Below are 24,046 nucleotides of genomic sequence, written 5' to 3' on the forward strand. Positions count from 1 at the left end.
GATATTGGAAGTGCATTTGAAATTACTACACCAGCAACTTGAAACAATCCTGTGTATGTATAGACACAGACTACTTTATCAAAGCCTCACAAGGGAGACTCCTTGGTGGCACAGTGGACAGGAATCCGCCCGCCAATGCAAGGGACACAGGTTTGATCCCTGGTCTGGGAAGATCCCACATGCCGCAGAGCAACTAAGCCCAGGTACTGCAACTACCAAAGCCCATGCACTCTAGAGCCCGTGTGCTGCAACTACTGACACCATGCACCACAGCTGGAGAGTCCACACGCCACATCTAAGACCCAAACCAGCCAAATAAACAGTTGTTTAAAAACTCACTTATGTAACAAATTGCCAGCCACATGCGTTAGCTTCTGCAAAAATCCTCCAATGCATTAAATGAGACATTAGAGTAGATGGGATTATGTGATATTTATACAACATCCCACCTGAAAGCAGCAGAATACACATTCCTCTCAAGTGCACACAGAAAATTCTCCAGGACAGATCACAAGCTGGGTCACAAAGCAAGCTGTGGTAATTTTAAGAAAACCTGAAATCATATCAAGCTTCTCAGACCACAACACTATCAGACAAAAATCAATCCTAAGAAGAACTTTAAACACAAACATGTGGAGACTAAACGTTATTAAACAACCAATGTATCACTGAAGAAATCAAAGGGTAAATTAAAAAAAAAAAAAAAAAGCTAGAAACAAATGACAACAAAAACATGGCAATCCAAAACTTATGGGATGTGGCAAAAGCAGTTCTAAGAGGGAAGTTTAGAGCAATACAATCTTATCTCAGGAAACAAGAAAAGTCTCGAACAAAAAAACCTAACCTTACACTGAAAGCAACTGGAGAAGTAGAAACAAAACTGAAGTTAGCAGACAGAAAAAGCATAAAGAACAGAGCAGAATAAACGTAATAAAAAGGAAAACAACAGAAAAGACTGATGAAACTAAAAGCTGATTCTCTGAAAAGATAAAACAAAACTGATAAGCCTTTAGCCAGACTCACCAAGAAAAAAAGAGAGAGGGGTCAAATCAATAAAGTGAGAAATGAAAAAGGAGTAGTTACAACTGACATCATGAAATACAAAGAATCACAAGAAACTACTTCAAGCAACTATATGCCAATAAAATAAGACCACCTAGAAGAAATGGACAGATTCTTAGAAAGGTTCTAACTTTTCAAGGCTGAACCAGGAAGAAGCAGAAAATATGAACAGACCAATCGCAAGCACTGAAACTGAAACTGCGACTTAAAAACATCCAACAAACAATAGTCTAGGACCAGATGGCTTCACAAATCAATTTTACCAAACATTTAGAGAAGAGTTAACACCTACCCTTCTGAAACTATTCCAAAAAACTGCAGAGGAAGAAACACTCCAAACTCATTCTATGGGGCCACCATCACTCTAATACCAACATCAGACAAAGATACCATTAGGAAAATTACAGGCCAACATCACTGATGAACACAGACACAAAAATTCTCAACAAAATACTAGCAAACTAAATACAACATATTAAAAGGATCACACACCATGATCAAGTGGGATTTATCCCAAGAATGCAAGGATTTTTCAACATTTGCAAATCAACCAGTGTGATATACCACATTAACAAACTAATGAATAAAAACCATATAATCATCTCAATAGATGCAGAAAAAGCTTTTGACAAAACATCTCCAGAAAGTGGGCACACAGCGAACCCAACTCAACATAAAAAAGGCCATATATGACAAGCTCACCGCTAACATCATTCTCAATGGTGAAAAGCTAAAAGCATTTCCTCTAAAATCAGGTACAGAACAAAGATGTCCACTCTTGCCACTTTTATTCAACACAGTTTTGGAAGTCCTAGCCATGGCAATCAGAGAAGAAATTAAAAGGAATCCAAATTGGAAAAGAAGTAATTATCTGTCAGTATTTGCAGATGACAAGCTACTACATACAGAAAATCCTAAACATGCTAACAGAAAACTACCAAAAAAAAAGAAAAGAAGACTACTAGAGCTCATCAATAAATTCGTTAAGGCTGTAGGATACAAAAGTAACACACAGAAACCTGTTGCATTTCCATATACTACAATGAAAGATCACAGAGAAATTAACAAAGCAATCCCATTTAACACCACATCAAAAAATAAATAAATAAAATACCTAGGAATAAATCTACCTAAGGAGACAAGAGACCTGTACTCAGAATATAAGACGGTGATGAAAGAAACTGAAGATGGGGTGGGGGGCAGGAATTTAAACCAATACAAACAGATGGAAAGATATACCATGTTCTTTGATTGGAAGAATCAACGTTGTCAAAAAAAAGGATACTACCCAAGGCAATCTACAGATTCAGTGCAATCCCTATTGAATTACCAAGGGCACTTTTCATAGAACTAAGATTTTCATATTTGTATGAAAACACAAAAGACCTCAAATAGCCAAAACAATCCCGAGAAAGAGAAATGGAGCTGGAAGAACCAGACTTCCTGACATCAGATTATACTACAAAGCTACAGTAATCAGAGCAGTGGGGTACTAGTGAAAGAATAAACAAGTAAGTGAGTGGAACAGAAAAGACAGCCCAGAAACAGATTTCCTAAGTACTGTCAACCAGGACTTCCCTTGTGCTTCAGTGGCTGAGTCAGCCTGCCGCAGTTTGAGGGAAGGCCGTGCATGCCATGAGGCAACAACTAAACCCATGCGCCACACCTACTGAGCCCATGCGCAGCAACTACTAAAGCCCACTTGCCCTAGAGGCCATGCTCTGCAACAAGACAAGCACTGCAATGAGAAGCCTGCGAGCCTGCGCACTGCAATGAAAAATGGTCCCTGCTCAACGCAAGGAGAAAGCCTTTGTGCAGCAAAGGACTCAGCACAGCCAAAAACTAATTAATCAACTTTTTAAAAGTACAGTCAACTGATCTTTGACAAAAGAGCAAAGGCAATACAATGGAGCAGACAGTGTCTTCAACAAATGGTGCTGGGTCAGCTTGATATCCACATGCAAAAGAATGAACCTGAACACAAACCTTCCGTGTCCTTTTGCAGACCTTTTGCAAAAAATACTCAAAATGGGTCACAGGCCTACATGTAAAATAAATGACAGACAAGCTGGCTTCCCAGATTGCTCAGTGGTAAAGAATTCGCCTGCCAATGCAGGAGATGCAGAAGACTTGGTTTCAATCCCTGGGTAGATCTCCTGGAGGAAGAAAAGGCAACCCACTCCGTATTGCTGCCTGGAGAACCCCATGGACAGAGGAGCCTGGTGCACTGCAGTCCATGGAGTCACAAAGAGTCAGACACAACAGTGACTGAGCATGCATGCAAACTGGACTGTACTAAAATGTAAAACTTCTGCTCTGCAAAAGATGTATCAAAAGAATTAGAAGTCACAGTCTGGAAGAAAATACTTGCAAAAAACACACCTGATAAAGGACTGTTATCCAAAATACACAAACAGCCCTTAAAACTCAAGAGTAAGGAAACAAATGAGCCGGTTTAAAAAGAGCTGACGTGGTCAGGCCAGACCCGTCTGCCAGGCCACCTCTGCTCACCCTGTTCTGCGCTGGTGCTGTCTCCATCTGATTCTCCTACCTACATAAGCCAACCAAGTCCAGGCTACAAAGGATGGTTACAACCTGAGCCCCCCAACCCAGCTCTTCTCTATAGAAGGCATTATTCTCCATTTATTTCCACTTTTTTTCTGCAAAGCTTTCCCCCAAACCATGGGCCCTAAAAGATACAACAGAAACTCTCAAAATGAACGAGAAGCTTGAGCTGCCCAACCTAGCATCTCCCCACCGGCAAATCTCAGATGAATGACTCATCACACAAGGCCACGAGGACCCCCAGGGTCCTCCCTTATTCCAATCTAGAACAAATCCCTTTCTCTCACCTTTCCTCAAATGCCTCAGCATCCCAGTCTCTCTCTCCTAACGCCCAGTTTACTAACTTCCCTTTTAACGTGTCATTCAAACTGACCAATGTACTCAGCCATGGAAAGTCAACCAAAAAACTACCTGTCCCTGTCCCTGAAGACTATATCCTGCTAATCCAATCTTTAAGCATCAGCCTTGGGGTAGTGTCACCAGATGCAGACAAATAGGATTTCAACTTACTAAATCCTTCTTCCCTTCTAGCAAGGGCAGTTCTTTCAAATGCAACCTACAAGGAAAACTCAACCCCACTTCAATTTCATCTTGCTTGATTTGGTCCACAAAGATGATTTTGAAAGCTGAATTTGCCAACCAACTTATTTGCTTTCCCTCCTAGCTTTTTATCACCCACAAATTGAGTAAGCATGTTTTCTCATGTAAACTCGTGATAAAAAACACCAGAAGGACAAGGTTCAGAAGGAGGGGCTGTGCCAGGCCGTGACACCACAGGTCCACGCCTGTGCTCTCTGCAAAGAGGAAGCAGCACTGTCTTTGGAGCAGGCCGCAGGCAGAAGCGGCCGCACCACCTCCCCATGCCCCCATGCTGGGTGCTGCGGTGATGAGCCACACCATACAGCTACCTACACAACAGAGAAGGTGAATGAGAAAAACACCACCTTGCTGGGTGTGCAGCAGACTCCCCTTCTGAGAAACTTTCTGGTATAACACTTTACAAATACACAACCTGGGGAACAGGTTTTCATTCAAAAGCTAGTAGGTTCGCTTCCAATTCTACTTCAAGAAAAGGTACGCAGGAGAGCCCGAATGCTCCCAGTGTTACTCTAGTAACCGTGACTGCAGAGGCCCAGTGACCTACGGAAACAATGCCAGCAAGCCAAGCCACCTCTAGATGACCCCCAGGGTGGCCAGGTCAGGGCCACCTGCCCAAGAATCTGAAGGGAGTGTCGTCCTTCCGTGGGCCAGGCACGGAGGACTCAATTAACTTTCCTGGCAGTAGCCAAGTATCGCTGTGTTTTGTAACCAAAATGGGAATTTTTTTTCTATAAAAAGGCTCTATATACCCCATCAGAAAAATAAACTCACCCAAAAAAACCTGTTTATATTTGAATCTTCAACAGGCACTTTTCAACTGCCGTCACTCCTAAATATGGAGTCTTAAAAAATTCACATGTCCTACTCAGCCAGATCTATAAGCAGCACAAAAATACATGTGTCCTGCCGTGGGAGGGAGAGCTCTCAGCACATCCGAGTTACGTGTGGTGCGGCGCTCTGGCAGGGCATGCTGCCACTCAGCATCACCCAGGCCCTTTCCAACCCGCCGCTGCAGTGACATTTACAGAAAATGCACACACATCAAGTAACTCCATGGGCTTCAGATACAAACAGAGAGTTAGGCACTCAGTATGCAAATACGTCCCCGAGTTATTTTAAAGTTTACACCTTACAAAAGATATGCCATAGTACCACGCTGTTCCTGAGACATTTACTGAGTAGAGGAAAAATTTCTCTCGTAACCCCAGAGTTTCAAGGCCACACAGGCTGAGATGACGGCTAACTTGATCTGTTGGCCCATCCTCAGAAAAGAAGGGACCTTCCTGCAAGACCGGTTCTGACGTGGCCGGAAGCCGGACTCAAACCACAGGCAACAGCATCTCCCCCATAACCAAACAGGTACCTTCAGAATCTGGCCCCACTTTTCTAAGCACCACTCAAAAAACAGATTTGGGGGGTTAGTAGGTATTTAATTATGTTGCACAGAATAATTAGCAGCAGTCTCTAGAATCCAGGTAGCCTATCAGAGCTGTGTCCTTCTTTTAACTATTAATGATCAGCAATGAAACCGCCATTTGTGGGGTGTTCACATAATAATAAACTACCACAGAGAAGTCTGTGCTGTGAGAGACAGGTGCTCAGTAGCTCAGCTGTGTCCTACTCTTTGCAACCCCATGGGCTATAGCCTGCCAGGCAGTCTGTCCATGGAATGTTTCAGGCAAGAATACTGGATCAGGTTGCCATTTTTTTCCTCAGGAAAGACATGAGACGGGACAGGTGGATAAATGCTGACTCCTGCCTTTGCACGTCCACGGAACACAGCCCACTCTCCTCCCCTACTTTCTGGAGGAAATGCAGCTGAGGATAGGGAGAGAGGCTGTGTATGTTATGAAAGTTAAAACAGGATTAGTAGACAGAATCTTAAAATCAGGTCAGTTGTGCAGGCACCTACCACCAAAGGCAGAGACTGAAGGGACTCTCAAAACATCTGGTAAAGCTGGTCACGCTTGTCCAACATAAATCAGGAGGCCGTGCTGACATTTAAGCTCTGGTCTCCTTGACGTTAGTAACACCAGGACTTTTCCTCTTGTTTTCAAACTGTCATGATGTCTATTAAACGTTACTAGAATGGAGAGCATGCATAAAGGAAGACAGCAAAGTCTCCAAAGGGGCTACTCGTAAACGTACTACAGAAACATGAGTAGGGCAAACATCAAGGACAAAGCGGACATCTGGGAATCACCCTGCTTCCCAGGAGAAAAGCCCGCTTAAAAGCCAAGAAGGGACTTCCCTGGTGGTCCAGTGATTAAGACTACACACTCCCAATGCAGGGACATGGGCTCGGACATTGGTCAGGAACCAAGATCCCACACTGCATGGCCTGGCCAAAACAACAATGAAAAGAACTATGACCCTCAAATGCTTCTCAGGACCATCAGGCTTAAGCCCACTCCCCGTCCCTATTCTCCATACATGCTCTGGGGGACCAGCAGCACTGTGGTAAGGCCAAGGCTGTGGTTATCCCCCACACGGAAATCAAGACATTGAAGGAATTCAACAGGAATAAGAAGCCGGCCAAGAAGAACGATGTGGTTTTGGCTTCAGAGTCTGATTAAGTAGACCCCACAAATGTGGGGCCCAGGCCTGAAGAAGGCTGGCAGGTTCCCTTCCTTGTGGACACAATGAGAACACGGAGGCCAAAGTGGATGAAGTGAAGTCCAGGATCAAGTTCCAGATGGAGATGGTGCTGGGTCTGGCAGTGGCTGCTGGCCCCGTGGAGATGACAGAGGAGGAGCTTGGGCACAATATCCACTTAGCTATCAACTTCCTGGTGTCACTGCTCAAGAAAAACTGGCAGAAATGTCCAGGTTTCGTACATTAAGAGCACCGTGGATCAGCCCCCACGCCAGTACTAAGGCACGGCTTCATAAACCCTAATTCACAAGCTGAGAAAGGTTCCACAGACCCCAGTGCTGATATAAGCCCGCCTCTGTGGCCTTCACCGTTGGGTAACCTTTTCTCACTCTCTCTTTCCCTCAAACTGCTGGGCTTCGTCAATTAGGCCCTCACGTCCCTGCCAAACAAGTGGGGAGATGCTTTCATTTTGCAGTAAGCAGTAAGTTACAGAAGCCATATCCACACTCTTTTTCAACGTGAAGGATCTAAGAGGTATTTTATGTGAGTTTTCTTACAGGGTAGCAGACGTTTTTCACATTAGTGAACAGTGCCTAAGATAAGCATGAGACCCACTGGTAGGCGAGGCCTTCAGCTGAGATCCAGGGCTGTCTGGATCAGGGTCACTGAGGAGTGCAGAGGGGTTGCTGTCAAATGCAGATTCCTGAGCCCCATTTTAAAGTGGGTCTGGATCAGACGACATCTGGAGGGAGGAGGGCAAGAACATGCATCTTCAGAGCTCCCCAGGCATCGCAGTCCAAGAATCACCAACACAGGTGTCCTCTCGGCTCTGAGCCCTCCTCACAGGCTGACAAGTCCCCCAGCCACTCCACCACCAACTCGTGCTGTCGAGCCTCCTGAGTCCTATAAGACACCCCTTCTTAGTGCAGACGAGGCAGCCACCCCACGGTAGTGCCTGCTGCACTGTGAAGCGAGGATGGAGCCTGAGAACAAGTAGAAACACCCCAGACAAGGCCCCTGGGCGCTGCTCAGAGCTGTGCCCACAGGGCCACAGGAGAAGGCTCTGGGAACACAGGCCCTCTGACCGGAAAGTCTACTTCTGGGCCAGTTTAAAGGTTACTGAATGATAAAAAATAAACCTAACTAAGACTCCTAAGAGCAGGTATGTGAAACGTTCCTGGGGTGCGGCATGGGAGGGAGACACTGAGGATTAGAAAGGTGTTAATTCTCCCTAGGTGCAATCTAAAAACTGCAATCCAATCGAAATCCCATTAGAATGGTTAAGGACAGAACCTGAAAAATTGATCCTAAAGCTCTTATGAAAACAATGAGTGCATGACAAAGAAATATTTTAAGTAAATAAGAAAAACCTTCTGGCTATAAAACCATATAGCAATTAAAATGGAGCGATACTAGAACAGGTACAAATAGAAGATCTAGGAGTCAAAAGAACACCTGGAAACATCCAGACCCTTCTGAACCGTGTGTATACAAATGCATCGTGTGTGCGTGTATGTGTGCACACACGGGCCTGCACCTCTCTCTGGCCCACTCTGCAGGCACTTGTGTGTGCACACACACTCAGGCATGTGTTTCTCTGCATCTTAGTTTTTCGTGCATATAACATATTTCCATACATGCTTTTCTGTATGAAATGAAAGGCAGTATTTCTTTAGGATCTGTTCCTAAAGGTGAATGGGGTCGATGGCAGGCATGCAACAGGAAGCTGCCAACGCTCTGGCCAGCATGACCTTGCTCGCCCCGCCCTCCCCACTGGACAGCCCCAACCTGCTCTGGGAGCCCTCAAGGCTGCTGTCTCACATCCAGGAGCTTGCTGCTGACCGCTCAACAGAAAGGCTATTCTGGACATGAGCTCACTCTCCACTGTACAGCTGCCATGACTCCCCACTATCCTGGTGGCGTCATCCCCGCTAGAGAAGGCTTCCTACCTGCCATGCTCAGGAGTCCCTCTCCTGTGGCTTCTGGGGTGTGGCTCACTGAGGACCCCTCCCTGAGACACCTGCCCCCGACCCGTGGTGTCCGCAGACCCTGTAACAGCAGGAGAAGGGGCCACACGAGGCCCCCTGTGTGCCATCTTATGGACCATGCTGGGCTGGGCGGCGCAGGGGCTGCAGCCCAGCGTCATAACAAGGGGAGTGGAGGCAAACAGAGGAAGAGGCCAGGCCGGGGACACAGCCTCCATCCCCTGACTTACACCCCGCAGGGACCAGGGCTCTGGTCAGTCGCACAGCTGCGCCCTGCCACCGAGCTCTTCCTAGGGCTCAGCACAGCTCCGCTCCTCTGCTCATCTCCTCACTGAGAACCAGAGACCACGGCCCAGAAGGCAGGCTTGGAATAAAAGTCCATCAGACAAAAAAAGATAAGAAATAAAGCACCCAACACTTCCCCTGCCACACCACTTTACCCAGGCTGGAACAGAGAGGCCGAGTTGTCTCTGCACCTCTGTATTAGCATGGAGCAGGCTCCACAATGTTCCTTAAAGAATTCTTCACCTTCAGTTACAATCAACAATGAAATAATGACCTGCTCAGCAGGAACAACTTCTGACTCAGGACAGAGGCTTCGAATGCTTTGCAAGCGTTACCGAGCTAACAGCAGCAGTACGCAGCTTGAGTGGGGGCACTCAGCGGGGGCTGGAGTCCGTGGCAAAGGGCAGTGACTGTATATCCCCAGTGCCTCCCTGCTTCCTTGGAACCAACACCTGTCACAGACCTGGAAAGTCTGAAGGCCACGAGACAGCACGCGTCACACACAGCCTGGCAGGTCACTGAGGGACACCCCACCACGTGCCACCACCACCACCATCAGGCCTGCACGAATGTGCTTTCCCGGAGCCACTTGTCGTGAACTCCAAATGCTGGCAGGGGACAGGAGCGGGCCCAGGGGTTGGACTCGTCACCCAGCACCTCACCTGACTTGCTCCCAGGTCTTGGTGGCCAAATGCAGCACCCAGAGGTCCTTGTAGTGGTAAAACTGCTCTCCATCAGGAGAGGCAAACTCCCCACCGAAGATCCACAGCTGCCCACCACCCTGGGGCACCACCACGGCCTGTTGAGAGAACGATGGTGGGTCAGGGCACAGCCAGACAGCTTTCGGTCCAACTGGAGACCTGCCCCCAGTCACTCAGTTCCAAGCCCACCCCCCAGCCTCAAAGGCCTGCCCCTCTGGTTCTGCCTAAGGCCCAGGACTCACAGGTTACACGGGACCATGCAGGACTGCCTGGGCCGACAGAGCCACAAAGTCATTGGAGGCCAGTAGCCAATGGAGCCCCTCCCTGGAGAACTCCTCCCTGGAGTGCCCCCCACCCAGGGAGGGCACAGCTGCGGAGACAGTCTCAACTTGGCTGCTTTTATGTGAATCACGTGAGGGAAGAGACTTCACAAAAATCACTTCTTCTGCCAGTACCCCAAAAATGTGGGGGTGCTGCCTAGTCAATGAATGCCTGCAGGGGGCAGACTGGGGGCCAGCCTGCCCCGGTGTCACAAGCCCCAGGGCTCTGGCAGCAAAGCAGGCCACAGGGCACATCTTCACACCAAGTGGCCGAGTAGCTCCTGGCCGGGGGCTCAGAAGCAGTGCCCACGGCAGGAAGCACAGTGTGGCTGGGGCAGGAGAAGTGGGTTGGGGCAGCTGGATGCCAGGCGCTCCCAAGCATTCTGGGTGAATGCATCCTGCCCCGCAAACCTCCATGGACAAGCACACGCTGGGCGGTCAGATAGTGGTTCCCAGGATGCCCACCCCTAGGCACCCTCGGAGCACCCCAGGCTTCCACTGCAGCACAGCCTGTCACTTAACTAAGCTTAAGGCCGCAGAACTGCGGCTCCATCACCTTGCTGCCCCTGCCCTGGACTAACTGGAGGGTCCTGATGACACACGCAGGGTGATGTGGCCCCCCCACCCCATTTCCACTCAGTTCTGTGCATCCTCTCAGCACTGACCTATCAGAAGACAAATCAGTTTCCTGTGACTCTAAAACCCCAGTGATTGTAAGGAACTATTTCAAATCTTTAAACAAGACATGAAAATTAGCTTAGACCCAAACTTAACACATTTTTCTGAGTTTAATGAAGTTTGGGTGGTCTATTCATGCTATGCAATACAATATGGTTTTGAAATATCTTATTATAGAAGCTATTTAATGCCTGAGATAGCATTACAAATAATGCATCAACTGGAAAGAACAGTACAAAGAAAATATACACACACACATATGTAGATGCACACACACGTGTATGTGCGCTCAGTTGTGTCCAACTCTTTGCAACCCCTCTTTGCATCGACTGTAGCCTGACAGGCTCCTCTGTCCATGGGATTCTCCAGGCAAGAATACAGGAGTGGATTGCCATCTCCTCCTCCATGGGATCTTCCCGATGAGGGATCAAACCCACATCTCTTGTGTCTCCTGCACTGCAGGCAGATTTTTTTTTACCACTGAGCCCCCGGCCATCTTTGGAGTGATTAATTTATGTATTTGGAAATAAATCAATAAAAATAAACTCCTTTACATACGTACATTCACGCACACATATACATACACACAGTGGTTTTGAAGTAATGGTTTGGATGGACTGACAGCCAACGTTCTCTGGACCTAACCAAGGTCGAACACTGCCCAGTGACCAAAGCAGGACGGCTCTGCTCCCAGGCTGAGGCGAGGCTTCCCCCGCCAGCGTCTACTTTCCTACGTGTCACACAGGGCTGTACGCTTCCCAGGCATTTGGGTTTCTATGTTGTTGTCTTCAATGGAATAAAATCATGTCCAGAAAACCGTAAGGTCACAACTCTCCCTCCAAAGGCCAAAAAAAAAAAAGGGCACAATGGAGTCCAAAACAACATACAGACTCTATGACTAGATTCTGATGTCAGCCACATGCATCAGCTTTGTGAAAGTCGAGTCCTAACAACTTGCCAGGCCACCAGGACCAAAGGAAATAGAACCCGGGGGACATAATAAAAAAATGGCAAATGTGTCCTTTTGTTGCTGCATCTCAGCCCTGGACATGCACCTCGTGTGTATAAGATGTTCAGTTCCCAATGAACAAGCCACCCCTGCTGCTCAGGTGGAATGTGACAGAGCTGTGACTGAGCTGCAAGGAATTGCCTTCTGCAGCTCCCCTGGGCACTGTGGGCACGATTCCGATCACCCAGGAGTAGGCATTCCGTAAACACTGACTACTTCCTGCTCATGCACACACAAAGGCTGAGGAGAACAGAAGTGACTCTCTTAAACCATAGGGAACCGTCTGTTCTACTGTTTGCAAGAAAGCATTTTGTTTCAAGTGAGTTATTGCTTTGGGAAAAACAAACCATCAGGTGAGTAAGAAGAGGTGAACTTCAGCTGCGCCCGAACTCCTCCTCCCCCACCCTTCAATTCTCAACAGTCCTTCCTGATCAGTCCATCCGAACAGGAGCATCTGAACATTCTACCCAGGGAGGGTCCCGGGAGAGGAGCACCAGGCAGGACCCGACAAGTGAGGCCCGAGAGGTTGCTGGGCACACCTTCAGTGGGCCTTGTGACCCTTTCCTTCCTCTCACCAGCTATGTTAATTTTAGAAAATGGCATTAAATTTTCAAATTACATGCTAAAATAAACTTCACCCCCCAAAAATCCAGGATCTCAGAGAAATGACAAATGATGCACATATAAGCTTTCTCTTTCTACTCCTTCTGCCCCTGACTGATTTAAAGAGAAGAAAGAACGTGGTTTCTGTTATCACATTCATTAAACTAGTCCAAAATGAGGAAATTTTTACAGCTCAAAATATAATGTAGTGGAATTTGAACTATAAAGACCTTTAGGTGAAAGACTTCACCCCCAATTTTCTGTTTCCCATAGCTCTGATTTGTTGAAAAATTCACAGAGTAAATAGCAAGCCAACCTCACCTACAGGGATAATATTAAGTCCCAGACTCAAAAAGTACTCACAAGATATGCATATGAATCATAACCTGCCCAAATGACTGAATTAAAATCTCAAAGACTCTTAAGATACTAGTTCTTCAAGGACTAATTGAAACAGATAAGAAAACAATCACCAAAGAAGCCCCTCAGTCTGCATGCCTGGGGCGCAGGGACTGGCCAGGCATCGGGTGGGGTCACGCACAGTACTCCTCCCTGGACCAGGACAGGACTTGGTGCTTAGCCCGGAGGCCTGGGTGAACACATTCTCAGAGCTGGAGTAGGCTCAGGTGAATGGACTCGAACTTATCAAGAGCCATTTACTAATTAAAACCCAGGCTTAATAAGATCTCGTTTCTAAATCAAAAAGCAGTGCACGCCTCTCTTCCAAAATATGAACCAGTCCAAAAGGCTACAAGCCCTCCTATGCACGAGACATCATGTAGTTCAGGCAGGCAGTACCCCCTGCGGGCCCAATTTCAAATCAGGAGGCCACTTCTGAGCACTGAATCAGAAGGAGAACCACAGTGTGGAGGGATGTCTCAGTCACGCCCTGGGAGGCTGACACTGGAGAGGGTTCACTCTTTCAAACTACCTTTTGAACCCCAACACTGTTTCAAATACTTGTTTATGAGAATGAACAAGAGGACTTCTCTGGTGGTCTCAAAAAGTCCAGTGGGTGGGAGTCCACCTGCTAATGCAAGGAACATGGGTTCTATTCCTGGTCCGGAAGATTTCACATGACGCGGAGCAACTGAGGCCATGCGCCACCAACTACTAAGCCCACGTGCCCTAGGGACTATGCTCTGCGATGGGAAAGGCCACTGCAGTGAGAATGCACTGCAACTAGAGAGCAGCCCTCGCCTCTTCTCAACTAAAGAAAAGCCCACGCAGTAACGAAGACCCAGCACAGCCAAAAAATAGAAAAAACACATTCCAGGCGGAGACAGCAGAGTGAGGAGGCTGCCAGCTCGAAAGTTCGTCACGGAATCCTGCGTCCGGACCCCAGCAAGAGAAGAGGGGAGGCCGACCGTCACACAGACACGTACCTGGTGAGCACAGCGCCTTGGAGGCGGGTTGGGGATCTCCACTTTGGTCCAGCTGTCCTTCCGGATATTGTAGACATAGAGTTCATTATATAGAAAAGTCTGCAGGAAGAGGAGCTTCAGTGTTACAAACGATGCTTCCACACAAGCGACGGCAAGCAGAAGGTGGAGCTCAATCACTAGCTCTCCCTGGGCAGTGTGCTTCCTAAGGCCAGTTCCCAGACCTCCAGGATGGTGACACAAAGACCGCCTCTGGATCGCCATGCAGGGAAGCTGAACTCAGGACTTTGGAACTATTTCATCTGTAGCTCTGAAACAGAGGGCTATCTGGTCTGTGCAAAAATCAAAATTAGTTTTTATGATGTTACCAATTGCTCTACCAGGTACCAGCACTTTGCCCATTCAAACACCTTTGGAAACTTATCATGAGGAAGGAGAGCAGGGCGCTGGCCCACCTCATGCAGGCGGGAAGAGCTGTGACACTCGAGGGCCCGGAAGGATCCTGGTGGCTTATCAAGGACCACACCCCAGGCCAGTCCTGCCGCGTGGAGGCAGGACACATGAGGGGCGGAGTTAAACGACCAATGGGTATTTGACATCAGTGTGTAAAAGGAGTTTTCCTCTAAATGAGACTCATGAAAATTTGAAGGGAAAGAATAAAATATATACTTTACTTTTTGGCCATTGAAATATTCACCTCCGAAAAGGATTAATTCATCTTTCTCAGGATGAGTGGAGAGGGAGGCATTTAACCTGCAAGAGACACAAGCAGCAGCTCAACACAAAAATCAAACCATGTGACGCCCAGACCGAGAGGCTGTCTCCCTCCCTCCATAGGCTGCACCGCTGGGGACCAGCCTGTCCTGAACTTCTGGGAAAGAGGAACCAGGGCTGAGGACGGAAGCTGAGGCACTGCCCTTAATGGCAGCCTCACCCTTGGGACACTGACACCCAGGCTAGCCTCCCAGGAGGGCCCAGGGCCTCACACAGCATCTGGCTAAAAATCATCAGGTGGGGTGGGGTCTGGGGGCTCCGACTTCTGCGCCACTCTTCCCAGAGCTGTCCTGCTTCCCAGCTCTGTCCTCTACATCATAATCTAACTGTCCTCAGAGGTCCACTATTCAAGCATTTAAATATACATCCCAGACTGCTTCCATCTGGAAAACACAAACACCTTTCTGCTTACTTTCACACATGAGAACAAGGCAACAGCTCTACGGGAATTTTAAGTGTGCCCTGACATCTCAGCAGGAAGCACTGAAGGGTAAGGCCACTGGGAGGGAAAAATTCTCTGTGCAGAAGCCCCTGGGGCAGTGTTCCTGAGGTATCCTCTACCACATCAATGCCAAACGATGCTTCTCGAAGGGAAAGGGAAAACTGTTTTTGTTTTTAACTGGGGATTTATTATACACAGAGACATTCTATAGGCTGAGAAACTCTGTAGTCAAACCCTCAAGTCAAAATAGTGCACCCCAGTCTCCAATACAACCAAGCACCTCGCCCTCATACTACCATTAAGCTACCTCTGAGCAAAGACGTGGGGATATACACACTTAAACTTGGTGATTTTCATGGATTTTTCCTGTAATTCGATGGAGAGGTAGGAAATGAGAGGGTACTGAGGTGACCCTTGAAAGGTCTGTGTCCCAGTAGATCTCAGCTCGAATACCTGCCCTTTTCCTTCAGGAGGCTGCCCAGTGACCTGGTGATGTAGGCACTGCCAAGGTTTCAAATTATACTGGGACATTACACTGGCTTTTAGGGCAACATACTTTAAGGCAAATGTCATCCAAAAAAAAAAAATCAACCCATATTCAAAGTGAGTTCCCTCAAGGGTGCTGCACAGATAAAGACTTCACGATCTCATGGATTTATCTGCTTCAACAATTCAGATGAACATGTCCGCCTACCACATGTGACCCTTAGGCTTGACCCAAAGATAACATGACAAATGAAATGAAAATAAAGCCAGACTCCCAGGGGAATTTATGAACTGAAGGACAGGAGGGACCTTTGGGAGCTGAGGAAAAAACCCTAGTGTCCACTCAGGGGTGAGCACACTGCTCCTGACCCTGAAAGGTAACAACTACATGCCGGGCGTGAGGTCGTGGGATTCAGGCCATGCCCTGCACCCCACTGAGGCAGAGGGGACACTCCACCACCTCCCTTCCTGATTTGCTGGACCAAGGCCTCCACTCAGGCCTGAAGGAAATGAAGCAAATAATTTCTCAGCTTAACAAGACAGTGGGAAGTTAGGCACTTCCCCTTCTCCGAAGGGCACGCATCTCCCCATCAGGGTCACTTGGCCTCCCTGGGCTCCTAGCTCAAGGCAGTCTGTGTCCTGGCCCTGCTCTGCCCAGAGCAGGGATAAGAATGACGGAGCCCTGGGTCCTGCATCAAACCAGAGAACTGCTGGCATTCAAGAGCTGAGGAGGCAAGAACGAAGGGATAAGGAGCCAGAGAAAAACCACAGCCTGCTCCCTCCTCCTCCTTCCACCTGGTCTGAAATCCTACAAAAGACACTGGAGCCCCTCACATAAACTATGAACCCATCTAAAACGGCTTATAGTTTTATGTTTAATGGTCACGCTTTCCACATGAGAACATAAAAGCGCTATGAATGAGCACAGTGAAAAGCATCATGACTTTTTAACTTTTGAACCTCTGAGGAGCCTTTAAAAACCTCAGACACATGGAGAAGGAAATGGCAACCCACTCCAGTACTCTTGCCTGGGAAATCCCATGGACAGAGGAGCCTAGCAGGCTACAGTCCATGGGGTCGCAAAAGGTTGGACATGACTTAGCAGCTAAACAACAACAATATGTATGCGTGTATAACTGAGGCACTTTGCTGCATGGCAGAAACTAATACAACATTGTTTAAAAAAAAGGAAAGAAAACCCTCAAACACAGATTGTCACCAGATGGGGTTTCAAACCCACATAACCTCCCTGATGAGCAGCAGTGCCCGGGGACCTCTTCTCCATGTTTTCGTGTGACAACAGAGCTGAGCTGCCTCCCTCCCACTTGTCAAAGGTAGAAGTGAAAAAAAAACGTCTTGTCTTGTAGGAGCTGATCTAGTAGGTTCTAATGATGAAAATGCCCCAAGTGCCCAGTTACTTATGAAAACATGGTGCCTGTTTCAAGCAGCTTCCCAATTTCTACCAGAAAACTGTCAGAAGCTACCCTGTAGCTTGCTTACCGTGGGGAAGGTGGCGAGCAGGGTGTCTCCACGACCTGAGTCTTTCTGGCATCAAGAGTCTGGAAGTGGGCTATGAGGGCTTCCAGGTCCTCCTGCAGACAGATAAGCAATTACACGTGGCCAAATGCCTGGGTCAGCTCTCCTCAGACCCCCTGACCTGATCAGAATTAGAACTTGTTCCTTCCATTTAAAAGATACAAAACCTGACACAGACGCAAACACTTAAAACCTGAGCTTCGGGCACACGACACGTGTGTCATCTCATTCCAAACCCTCACTCCCCACACCCACCAAAGGCCTTCTTCTCAGACAATTTCACACCACAAGCGCACCGAATTTCACGCCAACACCTTCAATCACCGCTGGAAACCGAGGCCTGGGCCACCACACCAGCCTGCTTTGCTGTCCACAGAGCAGGGTCTGAAATTTCTATGTTCATTTATTTAGTTTCCACCTTCTACCAACATAACAAAATGTTAAGTTCCAAGTGACCCAGACATATCCGTCTGCTTACTGACATGTGCCTGCACACTGCGGGGGGCTCGTCATCTACCAGCTGCAACCAACCTGTGTAGGAACATCTCCACTGTTACAACCACAGATTTAGAGGTTAAGGTGCCTATTTCTGTACACGGCTGGGCAGTGCTGGAGCTCAGACTTCCCACCCCCAGTCTCTGCAATTACAGTAGTGTCCCCCAGCCCACAGGGATGCTGACCCATCTGTCAAGGGAAAGTCTCCCACCTGCCCATCAACACTCATCCCAGCACCTGGCTCATGCTGACACCTGGCATCTGCCCTCCATCGTTCCTCCCCACTTCACCTCACACCAGCTCTCCCCCAGCTTCCACACACTGCAGGGCCTGAAAGTCGGTGAGGTGTCCTTCCTGCACCTACAAACACTTCCAGGCCATTCTTCCTCCCTCGCCCACCTCATGTCTCACCCCACCTCCTCACTCTCTAGCTGCCCAGGCTCCCTCTTGGCTCCTTTCAGCAGAAGATCACTTGCCCTGGGCTTGAACAGCCACCTGCAACCCCCTTCCCCACTCTACCCCCTTCACCTCCCAGAAGGAGCCGCTGTCTGAAACTGAGGGCTCCTGATTCTCAGGCATCTCTCTCTATACTTTCACTACCCATTAACGTATCCCTAAGCTCTGTGCATTACTGTCTCAGATTTTCCAATTCCATGTAAATGTCATCACACTGAATATTCCCTTGTGACTTGCTTCTTTGCTTTACCCTGCTGAAAGAGTGGACTGATGCCCCGAGTCTGTTCACTGTCATGGCGGCAGCACCACATGGCTTCTCCACTCATCCTGCTGCTGCTGAACGTCTGACTCAACTCCAAAACTTTACAGGCAATACTACCATGGCTGTTGGAGGACATGTCTTTGCGGAGCTGGGGGTAATTTTTCCAAGCTAAACCTTTATGTGTGCAACTGCTATGTTGTATCTGCCACTCTTGTATGTAATTTAAGACCCAACTGACTCTACCAATTTGCACCCTCACAAGAGTCCACAGAATCACCTGTCATCCTGTTACTTCTGTGTAATAGCTGTCTCCAAGTTCCGAGTGCAAAACATGCCTCTTTAGGTACTAAAGACAAGTTACTGAACCACTGGCTCTTTACAGGAAGGGACAGGTGAACAAGGGACTACTGGAACCTTGATGAGCTCAGGGGTCCCAGTCCAGTGTCATTACCTTCCTTAAGGCAGAAGGGAAGATGGAAACAAGGTGGGAGGAAGGCGTGGTTTTGACAAGCAGGCCTGGAGGGAGAGCTGCTATATCAGTCATGGGGCGAGTGGCACTGACGCACACCGGCCTAGGTCAGCAGGAAGCACTGAACCCCCCGTCACTCGAGAGCAGGAGCGACCATGGTGTCTCTGGTTGGGAGCAGGCCTGGTCGCCCCCTTCGTTAGAAGCACAGGCCCTGTCGTCTTCTAACCAAGACTTTGGGGTTGTTGGGGTCTTCCTGGGACAGAACCACCCTGTCCCACCCCACCGCACACCCCTGCCATGTCCTCCGCCTGCCTCTTGTCTGCAGAAAAACTTTAGCCTCCCAGGCCTTCTCGAGTTCCAAAGAGTAAATTTAATCAGAAGAGTGGGAAATTGCAGAAAACAATCAAGCAAGACAAAATAAAAGTAACTTAGCCTTAAAGTCAGGGCTTTTAGTTCTTCTCCAAGAACTACAGATGATACTCTGAGCCATGTCCGTTGAGCTGTTCTGCAGATACTGAAACCCCTACCAGGTGGAAGAAGTTAACTGCATGCTGCCCACAAGGATGGAGACCCCAGACCAACTGGAATCAGAAGGTTGATAATGTTGACTCCCAATTACTTCACTATCAACCAACCAGAAGAATGTCCACGAGCTGATTTTGTGACAGCTCCCTTCCTCACCCTGTCTTTAAAAACCTTCCCTGAAAGTCTTTGAGGAGTGAGCTGCTGAGGAGGCAAAGCCCAGGAGATGCAGGTCGCCCAGACAGGGTGAAGAAATGGGGCTTCAGCAGGACCATGCAGAAGGGGAGGAATCAATCTGTGTGACCGCCAGCTGCATGCAGACGTCACCAGGTATCTGAGACATGAGTTCTGTGCTGGGCAGAACTCCTAAGTTGTCCCTAAAAACCGCCGGCTTAGTCCCTCCCCCACAGCCACCCAGCTGAAAAATGACGGGAGATGGAGAGAGAAAGAGCCCAACCTCATTATTTGACAGATGACTAAATGGACACATGAATGCCTTAGGAAGAAAAGGGACAAGGGTATGTATTCAAGAGCTCTGGATGTGAGATGTCTGGTCAAATTTCAGCTCCCAGCCACCTCACAGCTGACCTGCATAACCTGTTAGCTTCTGATTTCCTGACTGTCAGATGGAGACGCCAAAGCTACCTAACTCAACTGGCTGTGAGAAAGCCCAGAGAGCACAAAGCCCGGAGGCAGCAAACACTCATTAACCATTATAAACCATCCCGGGTTAGGGAGTCCCTGAGCAACAGTCAACTAGGAACAGAGCGCTCGCCTCTAAGTTTAGCACTGACCCATCTGCACACCCTGCTAAAGATGTGAAAAGACAAAGAGGGTAGGTGAGGAAGGAGGGAGCGAGAGGAAGGGAGAGACAGAGGGAGACAGGGACACAGAGAAAGACCCCTGGTCACCATCAACCGTTATGGAACTTCCCACAGTCCCACCCACTCCACCGACGCTCACTGCTCCGGGCTGCCCTGAGGCTCACGTGCCCCGCTTAAAGCCAAGGACTGAGGCTTGCAGAGATGCTCCGGCTCAGCCCGGCCGCCGCCAGCGCCCCTCACAGGGGGTCCCAGAATGCCCGCGACCCCGGGCCCGCTCACCTCCTCCTTCCGCGAACGCTTGGACACTTTCTTCTCCATCTTAGCGGCCGTCTTCTCCGCCCCACGGCCCTTCTTCTCTTTCTTGCCCTTTTTGCCCATCGTGCCGTGTCCAAGGAGGTTTCTGAACTGCCTGTGAGACTCTAGCGGCGCGCGGCGCGCAGGAAATACGTTCTGGGGGCGTGGGGGGCGCGCAGAGAGGGCGTCACCTCCGGTTCCCTCCCTCGCGCTTCCGGGCGGGTGATGGGGCCTGGGTTTGGGGATGACTGCTTGCATAGTTCTTTATGGTCCGCCTATACAAAGGGGCCTGGGGGCCTTGGGCTCTGGGTGGTGCCCGCCTAGAAGCAGCGAGGCCGCGCCCCTTCCCCTACCCACTTCAGCTGTACCGGGTACGCGGCGCCTGTCGCTCCGACGCGTTTGTTCAGCAATGCTGAGCCCCGTGCGCAGTGACCTGGTTGGCTTACTCGGTAGCACGAACCCTTGTGCAAGCTAAATGATTGCTGTGGCTTCCTGCCCTGGAGAGACGGTCCTGCACTTAAAAGGTTCGCAGACTCCGAGCGAAGGTGTAAAACGCGCTAGATACTGTTAGGGGCTGAGGATACTGTGCTCAGCAAGAAAAACAGCCCTGCTCATCCGCCTTCTAGGTGACTGTCCTCAAGTGTACTGTGTGAGGGGACTGGTTTTCCCCATCATGGCGCAGGGCTAATGACCCCTCTCCAAGAGCAGTCAGTTTCCAAGTCTGGAAAACCAAAACTGCCCGCTAGCTTTTGACTAAACGTAATAAATGTGAAAAAACACACATAGTACGTGGACTGCTGAGGTTTGGGCAGAGCAGAGTGAAAATGCCTCTCATTGCTTAGAAGGTATCATTTCATGCTCGGAATCAGGAAACAGAACAAATTAAGGACAAGGACAAGCAAACACGCAGCAAAGGGAAAGCATAAACGAGGAAATAATCTGCTTTGTGAGTGAACCACCACAAGACTCAGCCTTAAAGAAATTGATACAGGCTGGGACCTGGGACCCTTCCCTCAGTGCTTGCACCTGGACAAATGCCTCCTCCATAAACAAAATGCAAAGAAACTATAAGGGATTAAAAATTAACTGCACGCATGCCTGCACAGTTGGGGCAAATTATGAGCAAGATACAAAAAGACAAAAACCCCAACTGCCACTTCTGAGAAGTCAGAAACAAAAGCATGGTTACTGTACATGGTCCATGCACACAGCACCACCAAGGGAGTGAGCAAGCCACCCCCCCCCCCCCACACACACACCCCTGGACCAACCCTACCCTCACCTGTATAAGGGACCAGCTCACTTGCCCCATCCCCTGTCTGGGAGCAAGCAAGGGAACCCGCTACTTGGTTTCGCTCCCTCCTGCTGCAGCAGAAGTCCCAATAAAACCTTGCCTGAATTTCTTCTCTGGCATCTTATCAATTTCTGTTGATTATGAGTGCTGTGCTAAGTCATTTCAGTTGTGTCCAACTCTGCAATCCCATGGACTGTAGCCCACCAACCTCATGTTCATGAGATTCTCCAGGCAAGAATATTGGAGTGGGTTGCCAAAGAAGTTCAAGAATCCTGATTAGGTAGCAAAATCAACTTAGATCCAATCAATTTATTAATCAGTGAGCAGCCAGGGAGGAGTGCTTTTTCAGCCAACTCCAAGCTTTGTCCATAAACCTAGTCTTCAGGAAGAAAAATATAACTGGGGGACTATGAGGGCGGGGGTAGACTAGCATTCAGGCTGCTGCTGTCCCCAGAACTGATGGTAGGAGAATGGGAGGACATTCCAGATGACAGAGAAAAGAACCAGCTAGAAGTCAGTCAGAAGGGAATACAGAATTTCACAGGAAGCTGGCCCCTGAGCCTGCAGACATAATTACCCTCAACAGTGAGCAACAAGGGGTCAAAGCCTCAATACTGCCTCTCAGAAATTGTTACATTCCCTTTAGTGCAATATGGCTAAGAACATACCTAATCCTGGTATTCTTTTCTAAGAATTGGGTAATCTGGAGGCAATGCACTTGAAGCAAGATGGCCCTTCAGTCACAGCATGTCTGTTTGCAACACATTATAGTGGTCGCCTCTTAAGAGTTACAAAAGGGGGATCCTATTCCCTACTGGAGATTTGGAAGGATCTGGTAGATGCAGGATTTAAAATTTAAATTATCTGAAAGAATCTTGAAGCTAAATTGGAAGGTTCTTGAAATTAATAGTGTCATGGTGATTTACGTGAGGTTGAAACTCTCATTACCAAAAAAGAAGAAGAGAACGTTTAAAATGAGATCAAAATCCAAAAATAGTAGAAAGATGAAGAACAGAGTCCTATTTTAGTGAAATTCACATTTTTGAAACTTTAATGAATAATCTTCAATCTAACCTATCATTAACATTTAGAGCGTACCTTTTGTGTAGTCAGGCGCCCTCTGCTGTCTTCGAGATGAAATCCAGAAGAGAAAAAAAGATGAACAATGCATCTAATCATCCTTACCAGGAACAATCAGTATAACAGGAGAGATGTTCTAAGTGTGCTACAGATGAAGTTGATCTCTGTACATAACCACCTGGAAAGTGATCATATTAAACCTGCCCACCCACTGCACAGAACTCCTGAGAGAATCAAATGAAATAAAATTTTTCAAAAGCTTTGAGAAATAAAAAGCAAAATATAAATTTAAGAGAGTCTGTGTGCTGCAAAGTGGGGTCACAATGGTTGTGGACTGACAGATGATCATTTCATTTAACAACATTCAGTGGTTACTACAACTTGGCAACGTTGTACCAGGACACACGAGATACAAAACAGAAGACCCAGCCGATTTTGTTCTAATGAGACAAGCTTGATGGCATTCCTCAAATGCTTTGTGAAATGAAGCTGGGATTAAGGACAGAAGGAGGGGATGGGGGAGAATGGGAAGAGGGAAGAGAAGGGAAGGAGTGGCTTCAAAACCTTTGTTTCATGTGTTTTGTCCGGTTTTCTAGACATTTGAGGGAAAAGGGTAAATCCAGACTCTTTGCTTCATCATGGCTGATAGCAAAATTTTCTCCTTTCTGGGATTCAAGTGTTTAATTTCCAAATATTTGGAGATCTTTTTGTTATTTATTTGTATTCAATTCATTGATTTGAGAGCTATTCATTTCCCTTTAATTCTGTTTCAGCTGCATCCCACAAAATTTGATATTTGTGCTTTGATTTTCATTCCACTCGAGCTTCTTCCTAATTCCCTTTTTGATTTCTTCTTTGGCCCTTCGGTTGCTTAGAAGTGTGTTCGTTTGTTTCCAGATATTTGGAGATGTTCTAAAGATCCTTCTGGAAACTAATTTTCTTTTTCTCTAACCGCTTTTTATTTTTACCTTCCTCTCTATTATCCTGCCATTTCACTAAGATATGTTTGTTTATTTCTTTTTATACACCTTGCTTGGAAATGGCTGGTCCCCGTGAAGCCATGCATGGCAGCCTTACCGGGTCCAGGATTTCTCTGTCACCCTCCCTTCAGAACATGCTGCTGCTCCTTTCTCTTCTGGGGCTCCCTTCTCCTTTCCTTTGGCTTTCTTAACCTCTCTTCATTTCCCCTATTTTCCCTCTGTTTGTCCCTCTGTGCTGCACTTCTGGATAATCTCTCCTTCTGGAAAATTCCTCCTACTGGTTCATGAATTGTTTGCTGAACCCCATCAAATCTGTCTAATTTGTCCATATAACTTTTGATCATGAT

General features: G+C 47.9%; 1 protein-coding gene and 1 pseudogene across 2 annotated transcripts in view; one reads left to right on the forward strand and one right to left on the reverse strand.

The window, feature by feature from the left end:
* KLHDC4 (kelch domain containing 4) overlaps nucleotides 1–20,487 on the reverse strand; it is a 31,673-nt gene extending 11,186 nt beyond the window's left edge. The window contains exons 1-5 of one of the 2 annotated variants that reach the window (XM_043898248.1): nucleotides 20,331–20,487; nucleotides 16,988–17,079; nucleotides 14,460–14,538; nucleotides 13,789–13,887; nucleotides 9,755–9,891 (exon numbers count right to left, since the gene is read on the reverse strand). In XM_043898248.1, the coding sequence (XP_043754183.1) occupies nucleotides 9,755–9,891; nucleotides 13,789–13,887; nucleotides 14,460–14,538; nucleotides 16,988–17,079; nucleotides 20,331–20,429 (506 nt within the window). In that variant the 5' untranslated portion in view covers nucleotides 20,430–20,487. Of the gene's footprint in view, nucleotides 1–9,754; nucleotides 9,892–13,788; nucleotides 13,888–14,459; nucleotides 14,539–16,987; nucleotides 17,080–20,330 lie in introns of those variants that run through there. The other variant, XM_043898249.1, reaches the window with a different exon arrangement.
* LOC122691405 lies at nucleotides 6,523–7,103 on the forward strand (annotated as a pseudogene).
* Nucleotides 20,488–24,046: the final 3,559 nt, after the last annotated feature.

The sequence above is a fragment of the Cervus elaphus genome, chromosome 4 (genome assembly GCF_910594005.1).
Source record: "Cervus elaphus chromosome 4, mCerEla1.1, whole genome shotgun sequence".
Lineage (NCBI taxonomy): Eukaryota > Metazoa > Chordata > Mammalia > Artiodactyla > Cervidae > Cervus > Cervus elaphus.